Source organism: Ursus arctos, unplaced genomic scaffold (genome assembly GCF_023065955.2).
Source record: "Ursus arctos isolate Adak ecotype North America unplaced genomic scaffold, UrsArc2.0 scaffold_20, whole genome shotgun sequence".
NCBI classification, from domain to species: domain Eukaryota; kingdom Metazoa; phylum Chordata; class Mammalia; order Carnivora; family Ursidae; genus Ursus; species Ursus arctos.
In genome coordinates this window covers 30,141,297-30,164,060 of record NW_026622875.1, presented here as the reverse complement: position 1 = coordinate 30,164,060, position 22,764 = coordinate 30,141,297, and the positions used below count along the sequence as shown (strand labels likewise).

At 39.9% G+C, this 22,764-nt stretch overlaps 1 protein-coding gene across 1 annotated transcript in view; it reads right to left on the bottom strand.

The window, feature by feature from the left end:
• CPNE4 (copine 4) overlaps positions 1-22,764 on the bottom strand; it is a 472,213-nt gene that overhangs the window by 95,948 nt on the left and 353,501 nt on the right. The window contains exons 5-7 of the mRNA XM_026497018.4: positions 22,026-22,100; positions 12,390-12,473; positions 9,226-9,315 (exon numbers count right to left, since the gene is read on the bottom strand). Coding sequence (XP_026352803.3) covers positions 9,226-9,315; positions 12,390-12,473; positions 22,026-22,100 — 249 coding nt within the window. The remainder of the gene's footprint in view (positions 1-9,225; positions 9,316-12,389; positions 12,474-22,025; positions 22,101-22,764) is intronic.

The following is a 22,764-nucleotide window of genomic DNA, read 5'->3' as shown; positions in this document are numbered from 1 at the left end:
GAGAGAGAGACAAAGACAGAGCACAAGCAGGGGGAAGGAGAAGAGGGAGAGGGAGAAGCTGACTCCTCGCTGAGCAGGGAGCCTGATGCAGGGCTCGATCTCTGGACCTTGGGATCATGACCTGAGCTGAAGGCAGACACCTTCACTGGGTGAAGACACTGAGCCACCCAGGTGCCCCTATATGGTGCTTTTCTAGACTTTTCTGTCATGGCATCTTCCCATAGTATGAGGTACAGTTAGAGGGTTAACAATGTGTTAATAATGCCTGCTGATAGTGCCTTTTCACCCTCTTCTCTGAGACCTCTGTCCGGTAGAATCTATTCTGAATACTGGCACTGTCTTCTAAAGAATATATACTGGATATTAATAATGTATTGATGAAATTAAAAGAAATGATTAATATCACATTTCACGGAATTTAAGAGGCACAGCTCTTCTTATAACCACACATTGGTAAGAAAACATTGCACTGTGACTTCATTAAGAACTTTTTTCCCCCTTAGTGGTGATTTATATAACTGGTAGTTTCTCAGACTTCATGAAATATGTTACATACAGACAAGTCTTGTTTCTGTTAAATGTTAGAATGATGGTAAATAAAACATTCTGCTTGGCTCAGAGTTGAGTGATACACTTTATCAAGATGATTTATTTTCTAAGAAATACAACAAAATAGAGACAGTACAACTCAATAAAAAGAGCATTACCATTGGCATTTGATTGCATGGGGGTGTTGAGACTCAGTTTCTTCATCTGTAAAATGAAGATGAAACTACCTCACTGTATGTTTGGAAGTAGATGAAACTAGGATTTGACAAGGACTGTAGTATGTCTTAGAAATCATGGATAAATTCATTAAACAGCTAATATTAAATACAAGCCTACATCTATTCAGGAAGTAGAGCAATGTCTTTTGTCTCTAGGGTTACCGAAACAAACAAGAATCCTCTCTGAATGCCAGCACAGGTCTTTAAGGCTCAGTAGACATGGCTAAGAAAGCGCTAAGCCTCTGACACCTTCATAATCACTTCAAAAATTAATTTCAGTCAGAATGAATGGGAAAGCACTACAGAATTTTCCACTATGGTGAAGAATAAGACAAAGATGTCCTCTCTCTCTTCTACTATTCAACACTCTATTGAGAGTATTAGTCCATGCAAATAAAGAAGAGCAGTAACTAGAGCCATCAGGATGGTAAGTATGGGTAAAAACAATCTCTATTTTCAGATGATATAATTATACAGTTGGAAAATGCTGAAAAATTAACAGAAAATTACTATGAACAATAATAGATCTTAATAAAATTGCAGTTTAAGAAAAGAAACAAAATTCAGAGCATCCGGGTGGCTCAGTCAGCTAAGTGTCTGTCTTTGGCTCAGGTCATGATCCCAGGGTCCTTCCCCCTCTCCCTCTGCCCTTCCTCCTGCTTGTGCTCTCTCTCTCTTTCTCTCTCTCTCTCTCACTTGCTTACTCACTCTTTCTTGAATAAATAAATAAAATCTTTTCAAAAAAAGAAAACAAAATTCAATAAACTTTATATTGACAAATGATAGTTAGAAGGCATAATGGAAGATTCCATTTTACAAGAGTTAAAGAAACAAATAAAAACTAGGCATAAATTGAAATATAAATGTTGGAAACCTGTAAGAGAAAAACCTTAATCACTGCTGCAGACATAAAAGGAGACTTGAATGAATGGGAAAACATGCCATATTCTAGGATAGGAAGATTCAATATTAAAAAGGTTTTCTTTGCAATATCAATAAAAATACCATCAAGTTGTTCTTTTTTTTCCCCCCGGTACTAGTTGTTTGTAAAGCCAAATGGACAGAAAAAAAAACCAAGCAAAATGTCCAGGGAAACCCTTAAAAAAGACAAGGAATACAGAAGTGGAAGGAGCTAGGTCTGCCAAGTATTGAAGGTACTGCAAAATGATTACCTGTAAGAGAAGACGGTAACAAGTGGTGTAGAGACAGGAAGGAAGCTACATTTTTCTGAATACACTTGTTCTGTAGTTTTGACTTTAGAATCATGTAAACATTTTACAGAGTTATAGAGCAAAATTAAATTTGTAAAAAAAAATCCTAGAAACTGAAAGCAAAATGAAACCAATGAACTGAGAGTTCTGTGGGGTAGAGATTTAGCTATGGAGAGGAACTGTTTCAAGAGACTTTAACGTACAACTCCGCATCCACAGAGAGATAGATCCCATGGAGAAAAAGAATTCCAAAAGTTCAAAATTCATGAATTTTAAAATGTGTACCAGAAAGAAAGGAAACTATTACATACTATTAAGTTCATGTCAAAAGAACTCAAGAGTTAACTTGCAGTTTTCATTGACTAAACAGGCAACGATTCAAGATTTCAAAGGAATAATAACTGAGGTAGAAAGAAACTCTCAAATATATTTTAAAAACCTATAAATTCTTTTTTAAAAAGATTTTATTTATTTGAGAGAGAGTGAGTGAGAGAGAGAGCATGAGCAGGGGGGAGAGGGAGAAGCAGACGCCCTGCTGAGCAGGGAGCCCAACGTGGGGCTCGATCCCAGTCTGGGATCATGACCTGAGCCAAAGGCAGACGCTTAAATGACTGTGCCACCCAGGTTTCCCAAAATCCATAAATTCTTTTTTTTTTTTTAAAGATTTTTTATTTATTTATTTGACAGAGATAGAGACAGCCAGTGAGAGAGGGAACACAAGCAGGGGGAGTGGGAGAGGAAGAAGCAGGCTCATAGAGGAGGAGCCTGACGTGGGGCTCGAACCCGGAACGCCGGGATCACGCCCTGAGCTAAATGCAGACGCTTTAACCGCTGTGCCACCCAGGCGCCCCCATAAATTCTTAATAATACTGGGGACTTCACTAGTCACCTATGGAGGGTACAAGAAAAGTAATTTGTTATTCTGAAAATTGGTTTAAAAAGGAGAGACGCGGGGCACATATTGCATGGTGCACTGGGTGTTATATGCAAATAATGAATCATGGAACATTGCATCAAAAACTGGGGATATACTGTATGGTGACTAATATAACATAATAAAAATTATTTAAAAAAAAGGAGAGATAAAGCATTTCTCCTGTCTTTCCCATATGAATCACACCTCAGGGAATCAAATAGTTATTAAAGGGAAAGTTTTTCTTTACAGAAGACATTAAACAATAGATAGAGAAGTAATGATAGAATTGGAAAGTTCCCATTTTGGAAACCCTAACAAACTAATGAATACAGGCAATGTTTTTCAATGACCGTTCATGCCCTAAGTAAGACACATCACTAATAAAGCATTCTTGCTAGAAAACAGATCCCAAATCTGATCAAGCCCAACTACTTACTTATAGGGAACACAGAATGTGAGAAATGCCACAGGATAAACCAATATGGTTTCTTCAAGAAGTAAATTGCAAGGAAAAAAAAAAGAAGAAGGAACTAACAGATTAAAAGAGACTTCAGAGTTATTTTGGTCTCATGCAATGCTTGGACCTTATTTAGACCCCAATTTGAAGAAAAAAAAAAAAAGCAAAAAGTATATATTTTTTAAATAAAGGGCCATCAGTCAAATATGAATAGTGGCAGAATATTTGATGATTTTAATGAGGCTTAGTTAATATTCTTAGATATATAGTATAATTAGATATTATATAATGGTTTTATGGTTATGTTTATAGAATGATTCCTTACTCTTTAGAGATACATACTGAAGCATTTTGGGGTGAAATGATATCTGGGACAGGGCCACATCATGACCTTCATTGGCCCTCGGCATTTTTGCCTTCATGCGCCCCTCCCCACCGTAGTAGATTTTTGGGATCCTAAAAATGTCATTGCTTTCTGAGGTGAGAAAAAATTAAAATATTTTATTCAATCTCACAAGTTCATTTTTTCCTTTCTAATCTTAAAAGACATGAAAACATTTTCGTGGACTCCTGAAAGTCTGCTGGGCCCTGGCACTGTGCTTAATGGATGCTTTTGCCCTGGTCTGTGATTTGCTTCAAAACAATCCAGTGGGGAGAGGAAGGGAGAAATGGGTATTAGGGGTGTTTATGAAGGAAAATTGGCCATGAGACAGTAATTGCTGAAGTCATGTGCTGGGCATGGGGAGTTACCATATCATCTTTCTACTTTTATGCATGTTTGAACATTTCCATAATAAGTTAAAACATTAGTTTCTGAAAAAAAAGCTTCTTTGAATGCTTTTATTTTTTTACACAAAAGAGCAGTACAGAATAAATAAAAACAAAATAAAAAGCTGGTTATTTGAACTTGGTGTTCATGTGGGTCCTGGGTAAATGAGAATCGAAGATATCAAGCCTCATTTGAGACAAAGACCTAATTGTTAAAATTTTGCTAAGACTTAAAATCTAACCTGACAGAGGGTTTTCAAAATTAAAAATTTTTAAATTCATTTTCTAATTTTTTTGGTGGTAGGAAAGATGACACCCATATGGACGGAAATGCTGCCTGCCAATATGGTACCATTTTATTTTGGAGCAAGCTGGCTAGGGACAGCATTATGAGAATTTCACAATGGCCTTTGTGACAAAATAATGAATACAAGAAAGGGCAATACAGGAAGTCTATCCCACCTTTCAGAAAAATTGCATTTGGATATTGTGAGCAGGTGAGTGCAATATAGGCTTTGTGACCTAGTAAACTCCAGTATACCAAATACTGGCGTGGGCAATTCTCCACTGCACCCCAACCCCCGCCCCAGTAAGGTTAGACACCCCCTGCTGACCTCTCAGTACATCCCTCTCTCCTGTATCCATTCACTGCAAAAAGGTACTGGGTTTCTCCTCTGTGCCAAGCACTGTACCCAACATCTGTATAACACAGAGAACAAAACATGGTTCTCATCCTGAAGGAGCAAACTGGAAAGGGCAAGTAAGCTACCGGGGAGACAACGACGTAAGCAGAAATTTTCAAAACAAGTTGAGAGGTATTTTATTTTAAGATCTTCTTTATTTGTCAGAGAGAGAGAGAGAGAGTACGCATAAGCAGGGGGAGCAACAGGCAGAGGGAGAAGCTGGCTCCACACTGAGCAACGAGCCCAATGTGGGACTCGATCCCAGGACCCTGAGATCATGACCTGAGCTAAAGTCAGATGCTTAACCGACTGCGTCACGCAGGCATCCCACAAGTTGAGAGGTATTTTAATGGGGTAGGTGGAGAGGGCTAGAAGGCATCCCACAGTAGTTAAAGAGGAATGTTTTCTGGAAGTAGAGGGAGATTTAAGAGACCCGAAGGGAAGTAGCATGTTTCAAGAAAAGCAGACTGAGGAAGGCATCCCAGTCAAAGAGAAAGTTGTGTGCAAAGCCGAGAAGGCTGGGACAGTGCAGATAGGTATGAATGCTGGGCAGAAAAGTCGTGGTACATCCCCAAAGGCAAGAGAAACAAAAGATAAAATGAACTTATGGGACTTCATCAAGATAAAAAGCTTCTGCACAGCCAAGGAAACAGTCAAAAAAAACTAAGAGGCAGCCCACGGAATGGGAGAATATATTTGCAAATGACACTACAGATAAAGGACTGGTATCCAAGATCTACAAAGAACTTCTCAAACTCAATACACGAGAAACAAATAAACAAATCAAAAATGGGCAGAATATATGAACAGACACTTTTCCAATGAAGACATACAAATGGCTAACAGACACATGAAAAAATGTTCAAAATCATTAGCCATCAGGGAAATTCAAATCAAAACCACACTGAGATACCACCTTACGCCAGTTAGAATGGCAAAAATAGACAAGGCAAGAGACAACAATTGTTGGAGAGGATGTGGAGAAAGGGGATCCCTCCTACATTGTTGGTGGGAATGCAAGTTGGTACAGCCACTCTGGAAAACAGTGTGGAGGTCCCTTCAAAAGTTAAAAATTGAGCTACCCTATGATCCAGCCATTGCACTACTGGGTGTTTACCCCAAAGATACACACGTAGTGAAGAGAAGGGCTATATGCACCCCAATGTTCATAGCAGCAATGTCCACAATAGCCAAATCGTGGAAGGAGTCGAGATGCCCTTCAACAGATGACTGGATTAAGAAGTTGTGGTCCATATATACAATGGAATATTACTCAGCTATCAGAAAGAACGAGTTCTCAACATTTGATGCAACATGGATGGCACTGGAGGAGATAATGCTAAGTGAAATAAGTCAAGCAGAGAAAGACAACTATCATATGATTTCTCTCATCTATGGAACATAAGAACTAGGATGATCAGTAGGGGAAGAAAGGGATAAAGAAAGGGGGGGTAATCAGAAGGGGGAATGAAACATGAGAGACTATGGACTATGAGAAACAAACTGAGGGCCTCAGAGGGGAGGGGGTGGGGGAATGGGATAGACCGGTGATGGGTAGTAAGGAGGGCACGTATTGCATGGTGCACTGGGTGTTGTACGCAACTAATGAATCATCGAGCCTTACATCGGAAACCGGGGATGTACTGTATGGTGACTAACATAATATAATAAAAAATCATTAAAAAAAAAAAAAAAGAAAAGAAAAAAAAAAAGAAAAGTCATGGTAAAGGGGAGACTGGGTGCTATAAAATGCTGTGGAGACACTAGGCCATGGGAAAGTGGTCACGAAGAAGCAAATGTCGGGCACCTGGGTGGCACAGTTGGTTGAGCGTCCAACTCTTGGTTTCAGCTCAGGTAGTGATCTCAGGGTCATGAGATCAAGTCCTGCGATGGGCTCCATGCTCAGCACAGAGTCTGCCTGAGATTCTCTCTTCCTCTCCCTCTGTCCCTCTCACTTGTTCTCTCTCTCTCTTGCTCTCTCAAATAAATAAATAAATCTTAAAAAAAAAAAAAAGAAGCAAATGTCTACACCAGGGTCCTTAAAGTGTGGGCTGAAACCAGCAGCAGCAGCATCACCCAGGAACTTGTTAGAATGCAAAATTCTCAGGCCCACCGTAGACCTCCTGTATCAGAAACTCTGAGGATGAGGTTCAGCAGTCTGTGTTTCAGCAAGTTTTCCACGTGATCCTGAAGCATGCTAAGTTTGAAACCATTGGTTCTCAATCAGGAGTAATTTTACCCTCCAGGAAACATTTAGCAACGTCTGAATAGACTTTTGGCTGGAAGACTGATGGGGGTGGAGTATTGCTAGCATCTAGTAGCCACAGATGCTGCTTAACATTGTAGAATGCATAGGACAAGCCCCCACGACAAAATCCAAATGTCAATGGTGCAGCTGTTGAGAAGCTCTGATCCTTCCTTCTTCCCTTCTTCCTTCTCCCTCTCCAACCCCATGTATTTTTCCTTCTCTTTCTTTCTCTTCTATCTACCACCCATCATCTGTCTCCTTTATTTCCACTTGTTCCTCTACAGATGGCAGAACCCTCACAAGGCCATAAAGGGCTCGTTTTCTGCATTTTTATTTACACCATTACAGACAACCCTCTCCTTTTATTCAATTAATAGCTCCCTATGACTAAGTTGATCTATGGTTAATGGACATATCATTTGATTTCTGCCCCACATAGGGCCAATTACCTTGCTGGGAATGGGACGGGGGCTGTTCAGAATACAGGCAGCAATCACCACCCTAGGCCTGAAGCTGCAGCTCTTGGCATTTGGTGTATGAGCTGACACATGAAGTCCCAAACAGCCAGGAGTCCTGATTTTGACATGAAAGACAGTCTGATGGCAAGTGAGGCTTGAAATATCTTAGCTCTTACAGGAGACAAGATAATTGGGACAACTCTGAGTTGCTCCTCGAGAGCATGGAGGTAAGCGTGTCTGCTGAGAGTTCAAGCACAGAGTCCACATAGAACAGTATGAAGCAAAGATACACAAGGTCACGTTAAAAAAGCTGGGACTAACCAATCAGACAGGATTCTAATCAAAGAACACTGACAAATAAAAAGAATTCTATCAGAAGAAGCTTTGTGGAGCAAAAAGGGTGAAGACAATGTAAAGTTACAAAGACAAACATTGGCAACGTCCATCTAACAGTTTCCAGGGGATTAGGTGACGTGAAAGATCAACATGAATGGTTAGTCTGCCTCATGGACCTATCTTCCCATAGTGGAGGTAGAGCCCCCAGGCTTTCGGAGTCTGAAGCCATTCATCATCCTTGTTATCCAGCACCCCTGGCTCTGCTCTCAGACTGTTACACAGCCTTCTGACAGCTGTCTTTCCTATGGCTGGCCCACATAGAGAAAGTGCCCGCATTAAGCTGATGTGAATGCTGAGGTTGCCTGATGGGCATGTTTCTCACTGAACGTGAATTAATCAGCCTTTCAGTTTATAGGCTCCAGTCTCTACTGAATTTACTTAGTCATCCTGAATTGGTAGAATCAACTCTACAGCATGAATAACATGGAGCTCTTGGACTTCCAAAGCAGAAGGAAGGTCAGAACTTGGACCATAAAAAATGCTTCCTGGAGTCTGCTCCTAACATTCCTTTGGTCACCCTCACAATGTGTCTTTTCTTCCGACATATATATTCACATGATACCCAAAAAGCATTTGTGGTAGATTGAAAAAAATGGCCGCCATACTTTGCAGCTCCTCTCACCAAGAGGCAGTCTATTTCCTCACCCCTTGAATATGGGATGGCCATGTGACTTGCTCTGGCTGATAGAATGTGGAGGAAGTGACCTCATATGCGTTCTGTGACTAGACCTTAAGAGACTTTGTTTGCAGCTTCTGTTCTTGCTCTTTGGGAACTCTAAGGTCACTGTGTGTGTAAGTCTCCAAGCTAGCCTTCTGGATGATGAGAGATAAATGGCTCAAATACCCAGTCATTCCAGATGATAGCCAGTCAAGCCCTGAGAATCAGAGTCACCCTGCAAATGCATGAGAGTCCAAGCAAGATCAAGAGAAGAACCTCTTAGATCAACCCAACTTACTAAATAAATGGTTATTTTTTAAAACTACTAAATTTTGGATTGTCTGTTATGCAACAGCAGATAATTGATACAACAGTGTTTGTATTTTTAATACCCCCCAATTGTACCATGAACTTATTGCCATAGTTTGTCTCTGAGAAGCCACGGGTTTTGCCTCTTGACATAACACAATTGGGATTTATCTTGGACTATCTCATGAGCTTCATTGGCTCCTGCAGAAGAAATAGCCCCTGCATCTTCCATCAAGATGCTAAGAGATTTGGGTAAGTGGTACAGAGAATGTTGGGTTTGCCAACATTCATGTGAGGAGAAAGAGGAGAGTTAAATACATAAACAATTGCATTTCTCGGACATAGATTTCTGACCTTCAGCCGGCGGTCTGGATCTCCACTGCATAGAGAATTGACTGATACTTTGAATGATTTCCAGGCTGGGCTTAAGTTATTCATCACAACCTGAGGAAAGAAAGAGAGGAAGAGGAGTCGTGGGTTGGGGAGGAAATGCTTGACATTTCTACATTTCAACATAAAAACTGTTTGAGAAGCGTTGTGGTGCTTACGAAAAGGACAATTCCTGGAATAGGTGTCTTAATGAAAACTTGGAGTAGAAAATCTTTTAAGGGTGCCCATTAAGTGGGTCATTATGGGCAGAACTCCTGCAGTCACTGGCCTGGCTGTTGTCTCATAAATAATGACAGTAATACAGTCCAGCATGTGGATACTGGGGATGACCCCTTTTATATCAAATGGAGCTAGGATTGAGGAGGCAGGCCTGCCTGTGTCCTCTGATAAAGGATCTCCAGTTCTGTAGGACTGTCATTCCTATGGGAGTGTAAGTAAAGACTACTGGTTGGTGTAGAGAGTGTTAGCAGGTCATTTCTACTGCTAAAAAATTGGATGGTTTTTGGTAACTCATGACCTCGAGTCAGAGCAGACTGCAAGTCAGAGGAGAAGATTCTAAAAGAAAAATCCCAGGAGCATACTTAATACCAGCTATCCTAAGAAGACATAATAGGGCAGATCTTCGGCTCTTCAGTGTCACAAACTAAGTCGATAACAGTGAAATCCTTTTGGAAGCAGCTTACTAATTAATCCTTCCCAAGAGTCCATACAAGTCAAGTCTTAGTCTGCCATCACTATGATTCAAGTAAGTCAATTGGGCTTAGAATGTATGAGTATCTGCTCTGTGCCTAGGATTGTAGTGTGTACTTTAGGATAGGGGTTTCCAAAGTGTGGTCCTTAGAATAGCAGAACCAGGATTGCCTAGGAACTTGTTAAAAGTGCAGATTTTTAGGTTGCACTCAGACTTACTGACAGAAACTCTGGAGGTGGGCCCCCTATATGATTCTGATGCATGAAATTCGAGAACTACTGCTCTAGGGTACATACAAATGAAGTCAAATAGAATTCTGTCATATCAATTTTTCTTCCCATGAAATTTTTGGTTAGCAGAAGCCTCAGCATTATAAAAAAATTAATTCTCTATCTAAATAACATAATTATTTTATAAGTGATTCTCTCTTCTACTGGATTCCTTAATATAACTATGAATTATTGATTGTATCATGGACTCATTATTAAATTTCTTTTAATGCATTAAAGTAAAAAATAATGTTCCTGTGGGGCTTTGTCTTGTGCCCTGATACCCTGGGGTTGATCAAAGTGATAGTGAAAAGAAAAGTTAGATAAAAGTGTTTGGTTAATTTAAAGTTGTCACCTTTATATAAAAACACTAGGAAGTGATGATATTTCATTGCAACAGTTTTGAAAAACTCAATAGCAGATCAAAGTTTCAACTAGAAATTTCCTACGAAATTAGAATCTGTGTGTGTGTGTACTTCCCCCAAGAGAACAGTATTGCCTAGTATTTATTTTGTATCTATTGAATAAGAAAGAGGAAAAAACAACAACAACAGTGTTACATTGCTGACTCATTGGAAAACTTTACAATCACATTTCTTGTGAGTCTCCAGAAGCTCTTCAGCAATGAGGTATGGAAGGAGTTCTAGAGATTCTTGGGAAGAGGAGAATTCACCAATACCAATAATGAGAAAAGGACTGCTGTCAGGAGCAAAAGAGAGGGGGATCTTGTGAGAGAAGTCTCATAAAACAGCCCCCATCTCCTTTCTGTCTGCACATTAAAGCCCTCACTCACTGACTAGAGCAAAAGCATGAATGGCACCATTTCTAATTCTCACCGAAGTTTATTCACTTCTCCTGGAAGAAGTCTGTCCCACCAGAGGAATCTGTATGTGTGAAAAAGACTCTATTTGGTGGTGGCAATCAGGTGCCACTCAGGGAAACTACTGCACCTCAAATTAATCCCCAGGGATTACATTCCAGAGACTCACACTGTACTATAACATGGAGTAGACATACTATCTATACTCAACTCCATTCATTTATACATTCTTTTATTAAGCACATTTTATTAAATGCCAACTATGTACCAGATGATATCCATAGACTTTGCCCATTCAAGACTATTTAATTCTTGTCTACCTTAAGTATGACACAAAAAGTTCCCCTAATGCTACTTGCAACTCTATTACTTCAGGAAAATGGAAATGGATTTCTAATGTGAGGTAGTGGGAATGTGGCACCCCCACTATCATCCTGTGAAAGTTATGAGGGTTTCTTCTTCCTTTACTCCACCACTGGTCTCCACCACACACACACACACACACACACACACACACACACACACACACACCAGTCTTCTCTCAGCTCTGTCATTCATTACAATCACCCCATGTCCTCCTTATCAATGCACTTCTCATCCCCACAGACTCTCTCTTGGACTAGCTTGAAAATAAAATATAAAGTGGAGATTGGGATTGGTTGTTGAATGGCTGTGTGGTACTGGGTCGTGGTGGGGGTAATAAGGAATAAGTTTGGAGCCCCAGGGAGAAAGAGGAGGGGGCTCGAGAAGAAGATGCTGCTAGGACCCAGCGGCAGCTGAGACAGGGCAGCTGTTCACATGACAGGCCTGACGTCAGCCCAATGTATGAACTTATACTGGCGAGGCAGATTGGCTTCCCAAATTACAGTAAAGCTCAGGCCAAACAAACTCGGTTCAAACCTCTGCTCTACCCCTTGCTAACTATGAGAACTTGGAAAGTCATTTGACTCCCCAAAGGTTCAGTTAATCAAGTATAAAATGGGGGTAATAATAATCATGTCATGGGATTGTTGTGAGAAGTAAATAAAATAATGCATATAAATCACTTACCACAATGCTTGGTACCTAATCACTCTCATTAAATGTTAGCTAATATTCATATTTTTATTATTAATAAATGGCTGACTGTATTGAAGGTCACAATGGAAAATCTGGGTGAGAGAGTCTTCTAATATCTAAACTGAGAATTAAAAAAGCTACGAAAGGCAAAGAGTCCTCTTAAAGATAGTGAAGACTCCAGGTCTGAGTGTATAGCTACAGACATCAAGAACTGTAAGGGCCTTCTCGAAATAGGTCAATTTATTATCTCAGGAGATGAGATGGCACAGCTGAAGATGACTCTTCTCACCTCAGTTCGGTGTACGAGCTGCTGGGTTGCATCATCGTTCATACGAAAAATTTCCAGAAATGGGTCAGATTTACTGAAGAAATCCTAAAATAGATAAACAAAAATCAGTTATTTCCCACCTACACATATTTGATCTTGCCTTGAATCAAATGCCACTGGGTTTGACCCCTTCCTACTTTGTTCTTCATCTCTGTGATCCACCATTGGCTAGAACGAGCTGCATCTGAACTCCAAGTCCTTTGAGAAGTACATTCTTAGGTACGATCCAAAGGATTCTTCCAAGATCAATTCCAATGATCTTGCTTGAAAAGCAATGTATCTGTTATCTTAAACATATTAATTATAGTTATCGTTAAAGCCTCTGTCTTTGCAGATGACTGCAATATCTGATCACCTATGGATCTGTTTCTTGGTTCTGCCTCTTGGTATACCAGACACTGTGTAAGATTATAAAGGCTTCAGATGAGTCTTTAGCTACTGGTAAGCAGTTAGAATGGGGACAGTTACCTGAATCCAATTAGGATTGAGCTATTTAGAGATTGGTTTCTTCAAAAATCTTTATAGGCACAATATATTTTTGATTCATTTATTCTTTGAATATTGTCTTTAAAGGACTCTAACTGAAAGGTTTTGTGTTTATAAGGGCTATTGTTCCTTGACACACCCTCAATGCTAATTTTTGTGAGACTCTCTTGAAGGCTCTGTTTATCTTCGTAATCTCTTGGTTCCGGCATTTGTTCAGTTCCTCTTTATTTGCTATTTGCTAATTAGTGATTGTCTTGGGAGGAAAAGACACTGAGACTGTTTTTCTGAAGCATCTGTGAATCTTGAACCCTAGCTCTCTCAGTATCCCTGAACTTTGGTTTTGCTTCTTTAGGCCCATGAGACGACAAACACCTCTGCTCAGTTTCTTTATTTCTTAGAACTATTTTCTGCTAGGTTTCTTAGCCTCTCTACCCATGGTGTTTTATGAATCAGCCTTCACGGATTGCCTTGAGTGGAAAATCTGGTTAGAATGTCTGAATCACTTCAGTGGATTTCTCTCCTCTCCATTTTTGTCCCCTAAAAACTTGACTGCCTTAGGATTCCCTAACAGATGTCTCTTGTACCTTATCCAGGGTTTCTAGCCACTTTCAGTGGGAGAATAATGTAAAACAAGCAGGTACTTCATTACTAGAAGCAGACATATATCCATATCCTTCCTTTACTTATTTTTTACTCCAAGGGATTATAAGCTTTCAAAATGGAGGAATTATGTCTGATTTTCTTTTATATCTCTACCATTTCCTTACCTTCCATGATGTTTAGGCTTTAGCATACATAGTGTTTCCTGAATGTATGAATGAATACATATACAAATGAATGAATGACATGAATACCTGGTATAGAATAGGAGGCTAACTGAGCAGCAGCCTTAGTTACCATATTCTTATTATGTATTTCATCAATTGATTTTTTCCCCCCAGAATTCTAGCCTGCAGCAAAGCAAAATGAAGCCCATTTCCATCCTAGTCTTCAGCTCAACAAAATATTCTCAGGAAAGCTACTGATCATAGAGTCTTGTACTTGATGTTAATATACAAGAAAGGATAAAACTTGGTCTCAACCCACCAAAGTACGATCTGGTTTGGTGGTAAGACAAGTACACAAATAAATATAACCCAAGGCTAAGAATGAATGAATGAATGAATGTACAACAGACAAGAGAGGGAGTTGATGGATTTGCACTGGAAGATATGGTTGTGAGGAGGATATTTCTGGGGAGGAAACAGACTGCATGAAGGTGTGAAAGAGTAAACACACTAAGCAGGGTGTGTGAAAGAGGGGCACGCTAGGCAGGTTAATTCCACTGCAGCCTAAGGATGTGTAGGGTAGGTAAGACAACCCTGGCAAAGTCAGCTCCATGATGTGAAGGGCCTTAAATACTTGTTCAAAGGCTTTGCACCTGCCTTGGGAAGCAGTTGGCAACGAATGATGGATTTTGAGCAGGAAAATAATATGACTGGCTCTATATAGTGAAGAATATCAGCCTGGGGTGCCTGACTGGCTCAGTCAGCAGAGCATGTGACTCTTGATCTTAGAGTTGTAAGTTTGAGCCCCACCTTTGGTGTAAAGATTACTTAAAAATATTATTAAAAAAAAAAAGAATATCAGCCTAGAAACTTCATAGGGCACCTTAGAAAGGAAAAGGATGGGAGGTGGATTTATCTATCCTCCCTTTCGTGGTCCTCCCACCCTAGCCCAGAACTAAACACCATATGCCACAACACCCGGAGTCCAGAATACCCTTCCGCTCTATTTTTGAAGGTACCAAATTACCACAGCTTTCATCTTGTCAAGAACCCACAGCGGCTGCTTTTATCAATAAGTCTGTCCTGCAAACCCTGTCTGTCCACCAAAATGGCCCTTTTCTCTCCAAGACACACTGCTAGCTTAATCCTACCTCTACACATATACTCAAGACATTCACACCCCAGGCCCCTTATTTTTGCTTCAACACTCATCTTAAAAAATTGGAACCTCCCTCTTACCTCCCTTTGTTAATGGCTGTGAACCATGCTAACTTGTTCCTAGATGCCCGTGGACTCCTCTCTAGGAGCTTCAGGCTTTGTTTCCTTAAATAGAGTGTTATTCCCTCAGGGAACGTGTTGGTGAATTGCACTTAAAATTGCTGACCACACTGGAGGAACTCTATCAATTATTTTTCTTTTTCCTTTCATTGATAATTTTAAACTTTTGTTATTTTTACTTAAAAATAGAAAATATAGGAAAAAAGGAAGGAAAAAAACCAGCCCATACTCTTACCCGTAATTTCACAACTATCAGTAACATTCTGGTAAATATTTTTCTAGAATCTAGACATAATTTTCTTTTCTTTCTTTTAAAAATAATATTTGTAATCGTACTTTACATACACTTTAATACTTTTTTTTTCTCCTGGTAGTATATTGCAATGCTTTTTCTATTTTATTTTATATTCTTTTGAAATACTCTTTAGAATTAGCACAGAGATGTTGTTAGGAGGATACACTACAAATCAAGGAAGGAAAGATCAGATACGATCTCTGCCCTCAAGTAACTGAAAATCTAATATGGGCACACTGCCTTTAGAACTGCTTTCAAATCCTGATTCCACTGTCTGCAATCTGCATGATCTGGGGCAAGATATTTAATTTCCTCAAGCCTCAGTTTCCCGGTCAGTAATTAGAGAGAATGTCACCTTTTGCCTCCTGGCACTGTGAAAGAATTAAAGGTGGTGATCCATGCAGTATGTGGAGTCTAGCACCTGGCAGTGATAAGCACTCAAAAAGTGTTGCTGCCACGATTATTATCAATATAAGAGACAATGTATGAGGACACTTTGTAAAGCACTACCCAACTATCTGGGATGATTACTACTTAGAAGGTGTCTGATTCTTCGAAATAAAACAATTCATAAGCTGCTGAAAAATATCTTAAATGTGCACTCAAAAATTTGTAGCTTAAACACAACTCTGGTCTAATTGTATGGTTTTGTGACACAATCTGGAATTTTTGGCTGTTTTCGCTTGTCAGCATTACGATGTTCCTTGGGACAGCTCAGTGCAAGCAAGGTTAATTATATAGGCATTTTACTGAAGTTTTGCTGTGGTGAAATTTTTAATAACTTGGAGGCCCTATCACTCTGCCCTTTTAGTCCAATATGAGAGAAATCTAGTCATGCAAGAGGGCAACAAGCAATCAGCTGAGGTTTGGAATAGAAAAGGAAGCAGTGCATTTCTATGACAGTGATCTTGAAAATGGAATATTAGAGTAAGAAAAGATTATCTGAAAGATTTGGGGTCATACCCAAACTCTATAGCTTCCTACCCTGTGACTTCGGGCAAACTGTTTATTTAACCTTACTATGCTTCATCTGTAAAATGCAATTGATAATTTCCACCTTTGGGAATGTGGTTTTGAGTTTGGGGGATACTGCAGGTTAGACACCTGACACCTTGCACTGTAGATGCTCATTAATTATAACTTGCTATCATCAACTCAGGCTAGATTAGTTTTTAGGCAGGCATACTTGAACATAGTAAAATCACAGCCCAGCAGGTAGAGATTTAATGTTGCTTTGGAACAGGGGTTGGCAAACAGTGGGCCTAAATCCTGCCCATTGCTTGTTTTTGTGAATAAAGTTTTATTGGAACACGGCCACACTCATTCATTTACGTATTGCCTATGGTTGTTTTCACACTCCAAAGGCAGAACTGAGTAGCCAGGATGGAGACTATATGGCCTGCAAAGTCTAAAATATTTATCAGCTGGTCCTTCATAGAAAAAATTTGGGGCACCTGGGTGGCTCAGTTGGTTAAGCGTCTGCTTTTGGTTCAGTTCATGATCCCAATCCTAGGATCGAATCCCAAGTTGGGCTCCCTGCTCCACAGGGAGTCTGCTTCTCCCTCTGCCGCTGCCCCCACCCATTCTCTCAATCTCTCTCTCGCTCTCTCTCTCTCAAATAAATAAATAAATAAATAAATAAATAAAGTCTTTAAGAAAATTGCTGACTCTGCTGTAGAGACACATTTGTTTGTATACACAGCACCCCATCAATCTAACATCGTGGGAACACTACAAATGTACTTTATAGGGGTGCCTGGATGGCGCAGTCCTTAGCGTCTGCCTTCGGCTCAGGGCGTGATCCTGGTGTTCTGGGGTCGAGCCCCACATCAGGCTTCTCCGCTGGGCGCCTGCTTCTTCTCTCCCACTCCCCCTGCTTGTGTTCCCTCTCTCACTGGCTGTCTCTCTCTGTTAAATAAATAAAATCTTTTAAAAAAAATGGACTTTATAATGATACTACTACAGATGTGGTGACCACCAGTGTGAGAATCAGTTCCAGCATACCAACATGAATACTTTCTCAGGAAAGAGAGGAGAAAGAATACTCTTTGTTAGCTTGAATGTTCTAAAGTGATTACATTCATATCTCTACTTACTTATTAGATTAATTGCCAACTAGCTGCTAATGTAATAAATGTGCTTTAGAAATTAGAAAGTCCACCTCTCCATTAAGTGAATTGCATTAACATTAGATAAATAAGTTATTTCTTACAAACCTAATTTATTTTATTTGTGCCTGCCATTGAAGACTACCTCTCAGATTTTAAGAACTCTGGATTTCCATCTTAGGTAGATGGCTGCTGGTCTGCTGATAACATTGGAAAGACAAGTTAAAATGATTATTTCTTTTTTTTTAATGTTTTTTTATTATATTATGTTAGTCACCATACAGTACATCCCTGGTTTTTGATGTAAAGTTCGATGATTCATTAGTTGCGTATAACACCCAGTGATAAAAATGATTATTTCTATCAAAAGAAAAGGGGTATTTCTCTCTCATTGTGGTTTGCAAAGTACTTAGTGCTCCTCGGTACACCCTACAACAGCAGTTCTCAAACTCTTTGATCTTAAAACTCCTTTACAGTCTTAAAAATTACTGAGGAACCCAAGGATCTTTTGTTTATGTAGATTTTATTTATCAATATTTACTCTATTATAAACTAAAAATGAAATTAAAAAATATTCATTTGTTATATCATTTTAAAAATATAAAAACAGACCCAGTACATCATAACAAAAACAGCATTTTAATGGAAGACAACTGTATTTTCCAAATTTAAAAAATAGCCAGAAAAATGGCATTCCTTTACATTTTTGCAAATCAGTTTAATAACTTAATAACTTAATAGAAGGCAGCAGGATTCTCATATCTATTTCTGCATTTACTCTGTTGTGATATTAGGCATCATGCCACTTCCAGAAAACCATTGTACACATGTGAGAGAATAAGAGTGAAGAAAGAAAATAATATCTTAGTATTATTATGAAAACAGTTTTGACTTCATGTAGTCCCCAAGGGTTTGGGGACCTTGGACAACACTTGGAGGACTGCGGCCTATGGCATACCTTCACCTCCTTCCTCCCTGGCTTCCTATTTCCCTGAAATAAGTCCTCCACATCTGGAGACAAACTCCACATGTGTTCATTAACCCTTTGCCCTGAAGAAAAATTTAGATTTTAGTTAAGCAACCCAATTAAGTCCCATTCTGTCACTGATTATTTGCGTGTGTGTGTCGGAGGGGTGGGGGCTTGGTAAGTCATTTAATATATCTGAACCTCAGTGTTCTCATCTGTAAAAGAAGGCAGTTGCATTAGACCAGAGGCTTTCTACCTGACGTATTTGGATATCTAAAGGTTACCAGGATGATAACAGGGGGACTGGGGATCCTGATGTCCTATAACCATTGTCTGAATTGGATATAACATATTTTCCCCACATATTCATACTGTAAGTTTTCAAATGTATATAGAAGTTAGTCTCATGAAACGAATTAACAAAATTTAGAAAATTAAGGTCTTTATCTGTTGCTTTTAGTCATGATATATTTTCTCAATTAAGAGATATACATTCAACCGCTAACATGCAGGTAGCTACAATATCATCGAATGCTAAAAGCTAAAAAGAGGTTCTCCTTAATAAACTTGGAATTATTTTTCCAGCAGTGACAAGAAATAATTGTACTATCTTATTCTGATTCTATCACACACACACACACACACAAAATCTGTGGCAAACTGCATTTTCCAAAGATGGCCACCACCATGTCCACTGTGCACGTGCTTTTCTATAATATGACTTTGCCACTCCCCCTTCGAGGTGTGGAGTCTAACTCCCCTCCCCTTGACTCTGGGCTGGCCTTATGACTTACATGTAACTAACACAATGCAGCAGAATTGATGCTCCATGACTTCCAAGGCTAGCTCAGAAGAGGCCACAGAGCTTCTCTGTTCTTTTGGGATGCTTTCTCTGGGAAAAGCCAGCCACTGTGTGGGAAGTGTGACTAACCCAAGACCACTATGAAGGCACTCTGGTTGACCAACCAAGCTGAGATCAGCCTGTCAGCCATCCCACGTGCGAGGCACGTGAGCAAAGCTAGACTGAACTCTCTAGGCAAGCTCCTCCCCCAGCTGAGTATCACTGAGTGACTTCTGTCAACACCATGAGAAGCAGAAGAATTGTCCCATTGAAACTTGCCTCAATTTCTGGCCCTCAAAACCATGGCATGTAATAGAACAGTTAAGTCACTAGGTGTTGAGATGGTTTCCTATGCAGCAATAGATAACCAGTATTATCTATTAACCAGTAGTATCAGCAGTAGTAGTATCTGAGTAAGTCATCAGAACTTACTGAGCCTTGGTTTCCCGAAGAGGTTTTTGAGGAGATCTTGCTCCTTAATGCTACTTTTCCCTTTTTCCACCTGAGACCATTCACCTTTCAGTCCAAAGAGGAACAATGGCCTCTGCTTTATGCTGAACAGGACCTACTTCTCTCTGGATTACTAAGGAGATTGGGCAAGATACCCACATTATGAATGACCTGGAGTCTACAGCTTTGGGGCAGTGAGGCTCAGCAGTGACCAGGGCGTTGGATAATCAACCCAGACAAAGGTGGGAATGGCCACCTAGAACCATATTAAGTGCTGCATGAGGCTTTTTCAGCTTTGAGAGCAAGTGCACATTGGAATGAAGGGAAACTGTTCAAACACATTAGAGCTAATGGGCCCTCTAACAAACCCCCAAGTCCTCTTGCACTGTAACAGAAGTCAGTTAGAGGGCAGATTAGAGGTGCTTAAGAGACTATTAAGTAGAAAGAAGCCATTATAAGCCATTAGCTGAGTGGCTTAAAACTGCTACACACTGACCCAATGGCTTATAATGGCACCAGGAAAGATACTACAAAGCAGTTTGGTGAATTATTCCCAAACTTGGGGAGATGATGAGGGAGAAAGAACATAACAGCCATCAGGAAGTGAGGATTTAAAGCTTATATCCAACTGACATCAGTGCACACCACAGTTCCCAGCACCTAGCTCACGCTAATGACAAAAGGTAGCGGTTCGTGAAAGTTTCACACAATCTACTCAGGACACTAAAAAAAAAAAAAAAAAAAAATCCAAATATAATTTATTCATAAGGATAAAGTCTTTCCTGATGTCCCCAGGCAGAATGAATTAACCTTCTCCAGACAGCGGTTATACCTCACTTATCACAATGCATCATGGCTATAACATTATTCATATCATTTGTAGTTTAAATTTATGTTTCACTTAGGTGTGAATTACAGGTTGTAGCTGTGAGAATGGTTTAAAGCATGTCTTTATCCCACCACCTGATACATAACAAGCATGCCACAAAGGTTTGGTGAATGAATGATGAATGAAGAATGAATGAACAAATAAAAGAATGAATTAATGAACGCATAAGTGGTCTGCGTACTGTTCATAGGTGAAAGTGAATGAGCTATGCCAGCTATCAACGGCTGCCTGAGACTTTAGGGAACTGCCTGATACATCACTTTACCTTTTTCAGCCTAATGCCTGTCAGCAATTGTTTGAAAACATGGTACCACCTCCCCAAATCCCCTGTTCTCTAGGTGTGCTCTAGGAAAATAGAGTCCTTTGTAAATACATTTATTAAGTGCTGTGTTTTTGACTTAAGGATATGGTTGGAGGGAAATCGTAAATATATGGTGAGGTTGGAAAGGACACTCCCCCCCCCTTTTTAAGGGGTGGAGACTGAGGAACTTTTTCTGTGTATGTAGAACTAACATGGCCTGTGATTGGGTGGAAGTTGTCAGTGATAATACAGATGGGAGTCAGACTCCCCTGGAACTGACATGGAAATGAATCTTCGGTTTTAACCACTTACTAGCAGGATATGGTAGCTAAGAAAACTGCTTTACAGACCTCCCCCTTGGTCCCCAGGTGCTGTGCCCTGAAATGCATCCCTGCAGTTACACTGAGGCCAGGCTTCCAGTGGGCCACTCCCAGCTTGTATAGGGGGATGTGTAGGGGATATTAAGGTAGGTATGGGGGACATGAAACTCTCCTGCTGGCCAATATTGGCCCTAGGACTCCCTGATGGCCTTGCTTAAGCTTCCTTAGACTGAATGGCATTCCAGGACACTGCCACCCTCCCCTTTCTCCCTCTCTCCATTACTCATGGTCAGACTTGCATTGTGGTCTGGTGGATTTCCTCCCTATGTTCCTAATGAAACCCTTGCATATTTAATCCCGTCTTGGTGTCTGTTTCTGGGATTATCTGGACTAACACATGGAGTGACCTTAGACAAATTACTTCATCTCTGAATATGTTTCCTCATCTGCGAAACAAAGTTAGTAATGCCTGCTAATGGGAGTTGTAAGAATCATTAAATGTGATATGCACAAAAAGCTCTTAACCCTGTGCTTGGAAAATATAGGTGCTTCATAAATGTCACTTCTCCTCCCTTTCATGTCATCTGTTTTCTTATGAAATGTCCCTAGTAATAGGGTTAAACCATATTTACCTGTGCACATTGACCTGGGCATTTGGGAACCAATGAAGTCTTGGCGTAACAAAATTGTCCTCTTTTAATTATAGTCCCTCCCCCTTCTCATCAACTGTGTCTCAATTTGGGGAAAGTCTTACTTTGCAGACCTCTCTGAAATCTTTGATCTGTTTAATAATGTGGGTTGAAAGGGAAAAAAACAGCTGCAGGGGGAAATCTGATTAAACTTTGTGTGCTAGCTTTATTACTTCCTTCAGTAAGGTTAATGCCAAACTCTTTACCTTGTCATCCAATTTTCGTGCATTGAATGCAAGTTCGACGTAGTCATCGTTGCCAGATAATTCTTCCGCAATCACCTAAGGGAAAAAATTTTCACATATTTTCAAGTGTTTTCCAGAAGCTTTTGAAGCCATTGTTCTGATCCAAGGGCCCAAGATTAAGAGAAGTATTTAAATATTTAAAATGAAGAAGGAGATTAAATTTTTCTGGGATGTGTGGAGGAGCAAAATCTGCAAGATGTTTTAGAGTAAAGGCGGCAAGATGAGGAATGAGGTATTGTTCTCCTGGGTAAGAACAAAGGCCAAACGCAATTCTCATACCTGGGCTCACCATCCCAAAGCTTCTCTGGGTTTGTGCACATTGGGAGAGAACCTATGGACCCATGGCTTTTTAGAGCACCAAGGGGGTCTTCAAAGATTCTTTGAACCATTTGTATGGCTTGAACGTGGAAGTTAAAAAAAAAAAAAGCTTGATATGAATGCATCATTTAAAATATTCAAGCAACAAACTCAGGTAAGTGCTTGTGAGAGTGGTCATAACTTACACCACAGGGAATTGTTTTGAATTTTTCCCTTAAAAATGACTTTAACATTTTTTAAAAAAATGAATCAGTCACTTTCAAGTTAAAAAGGAATGTTCAAAGGACCTCAGGAGGTTTGCCGCCTGGCAATTTACCCCCTAGCAATTCAGGTTTTCCTGGTACAGTTTTCTACCTTTTTTTTTCTCTTTTGTCCACACAAT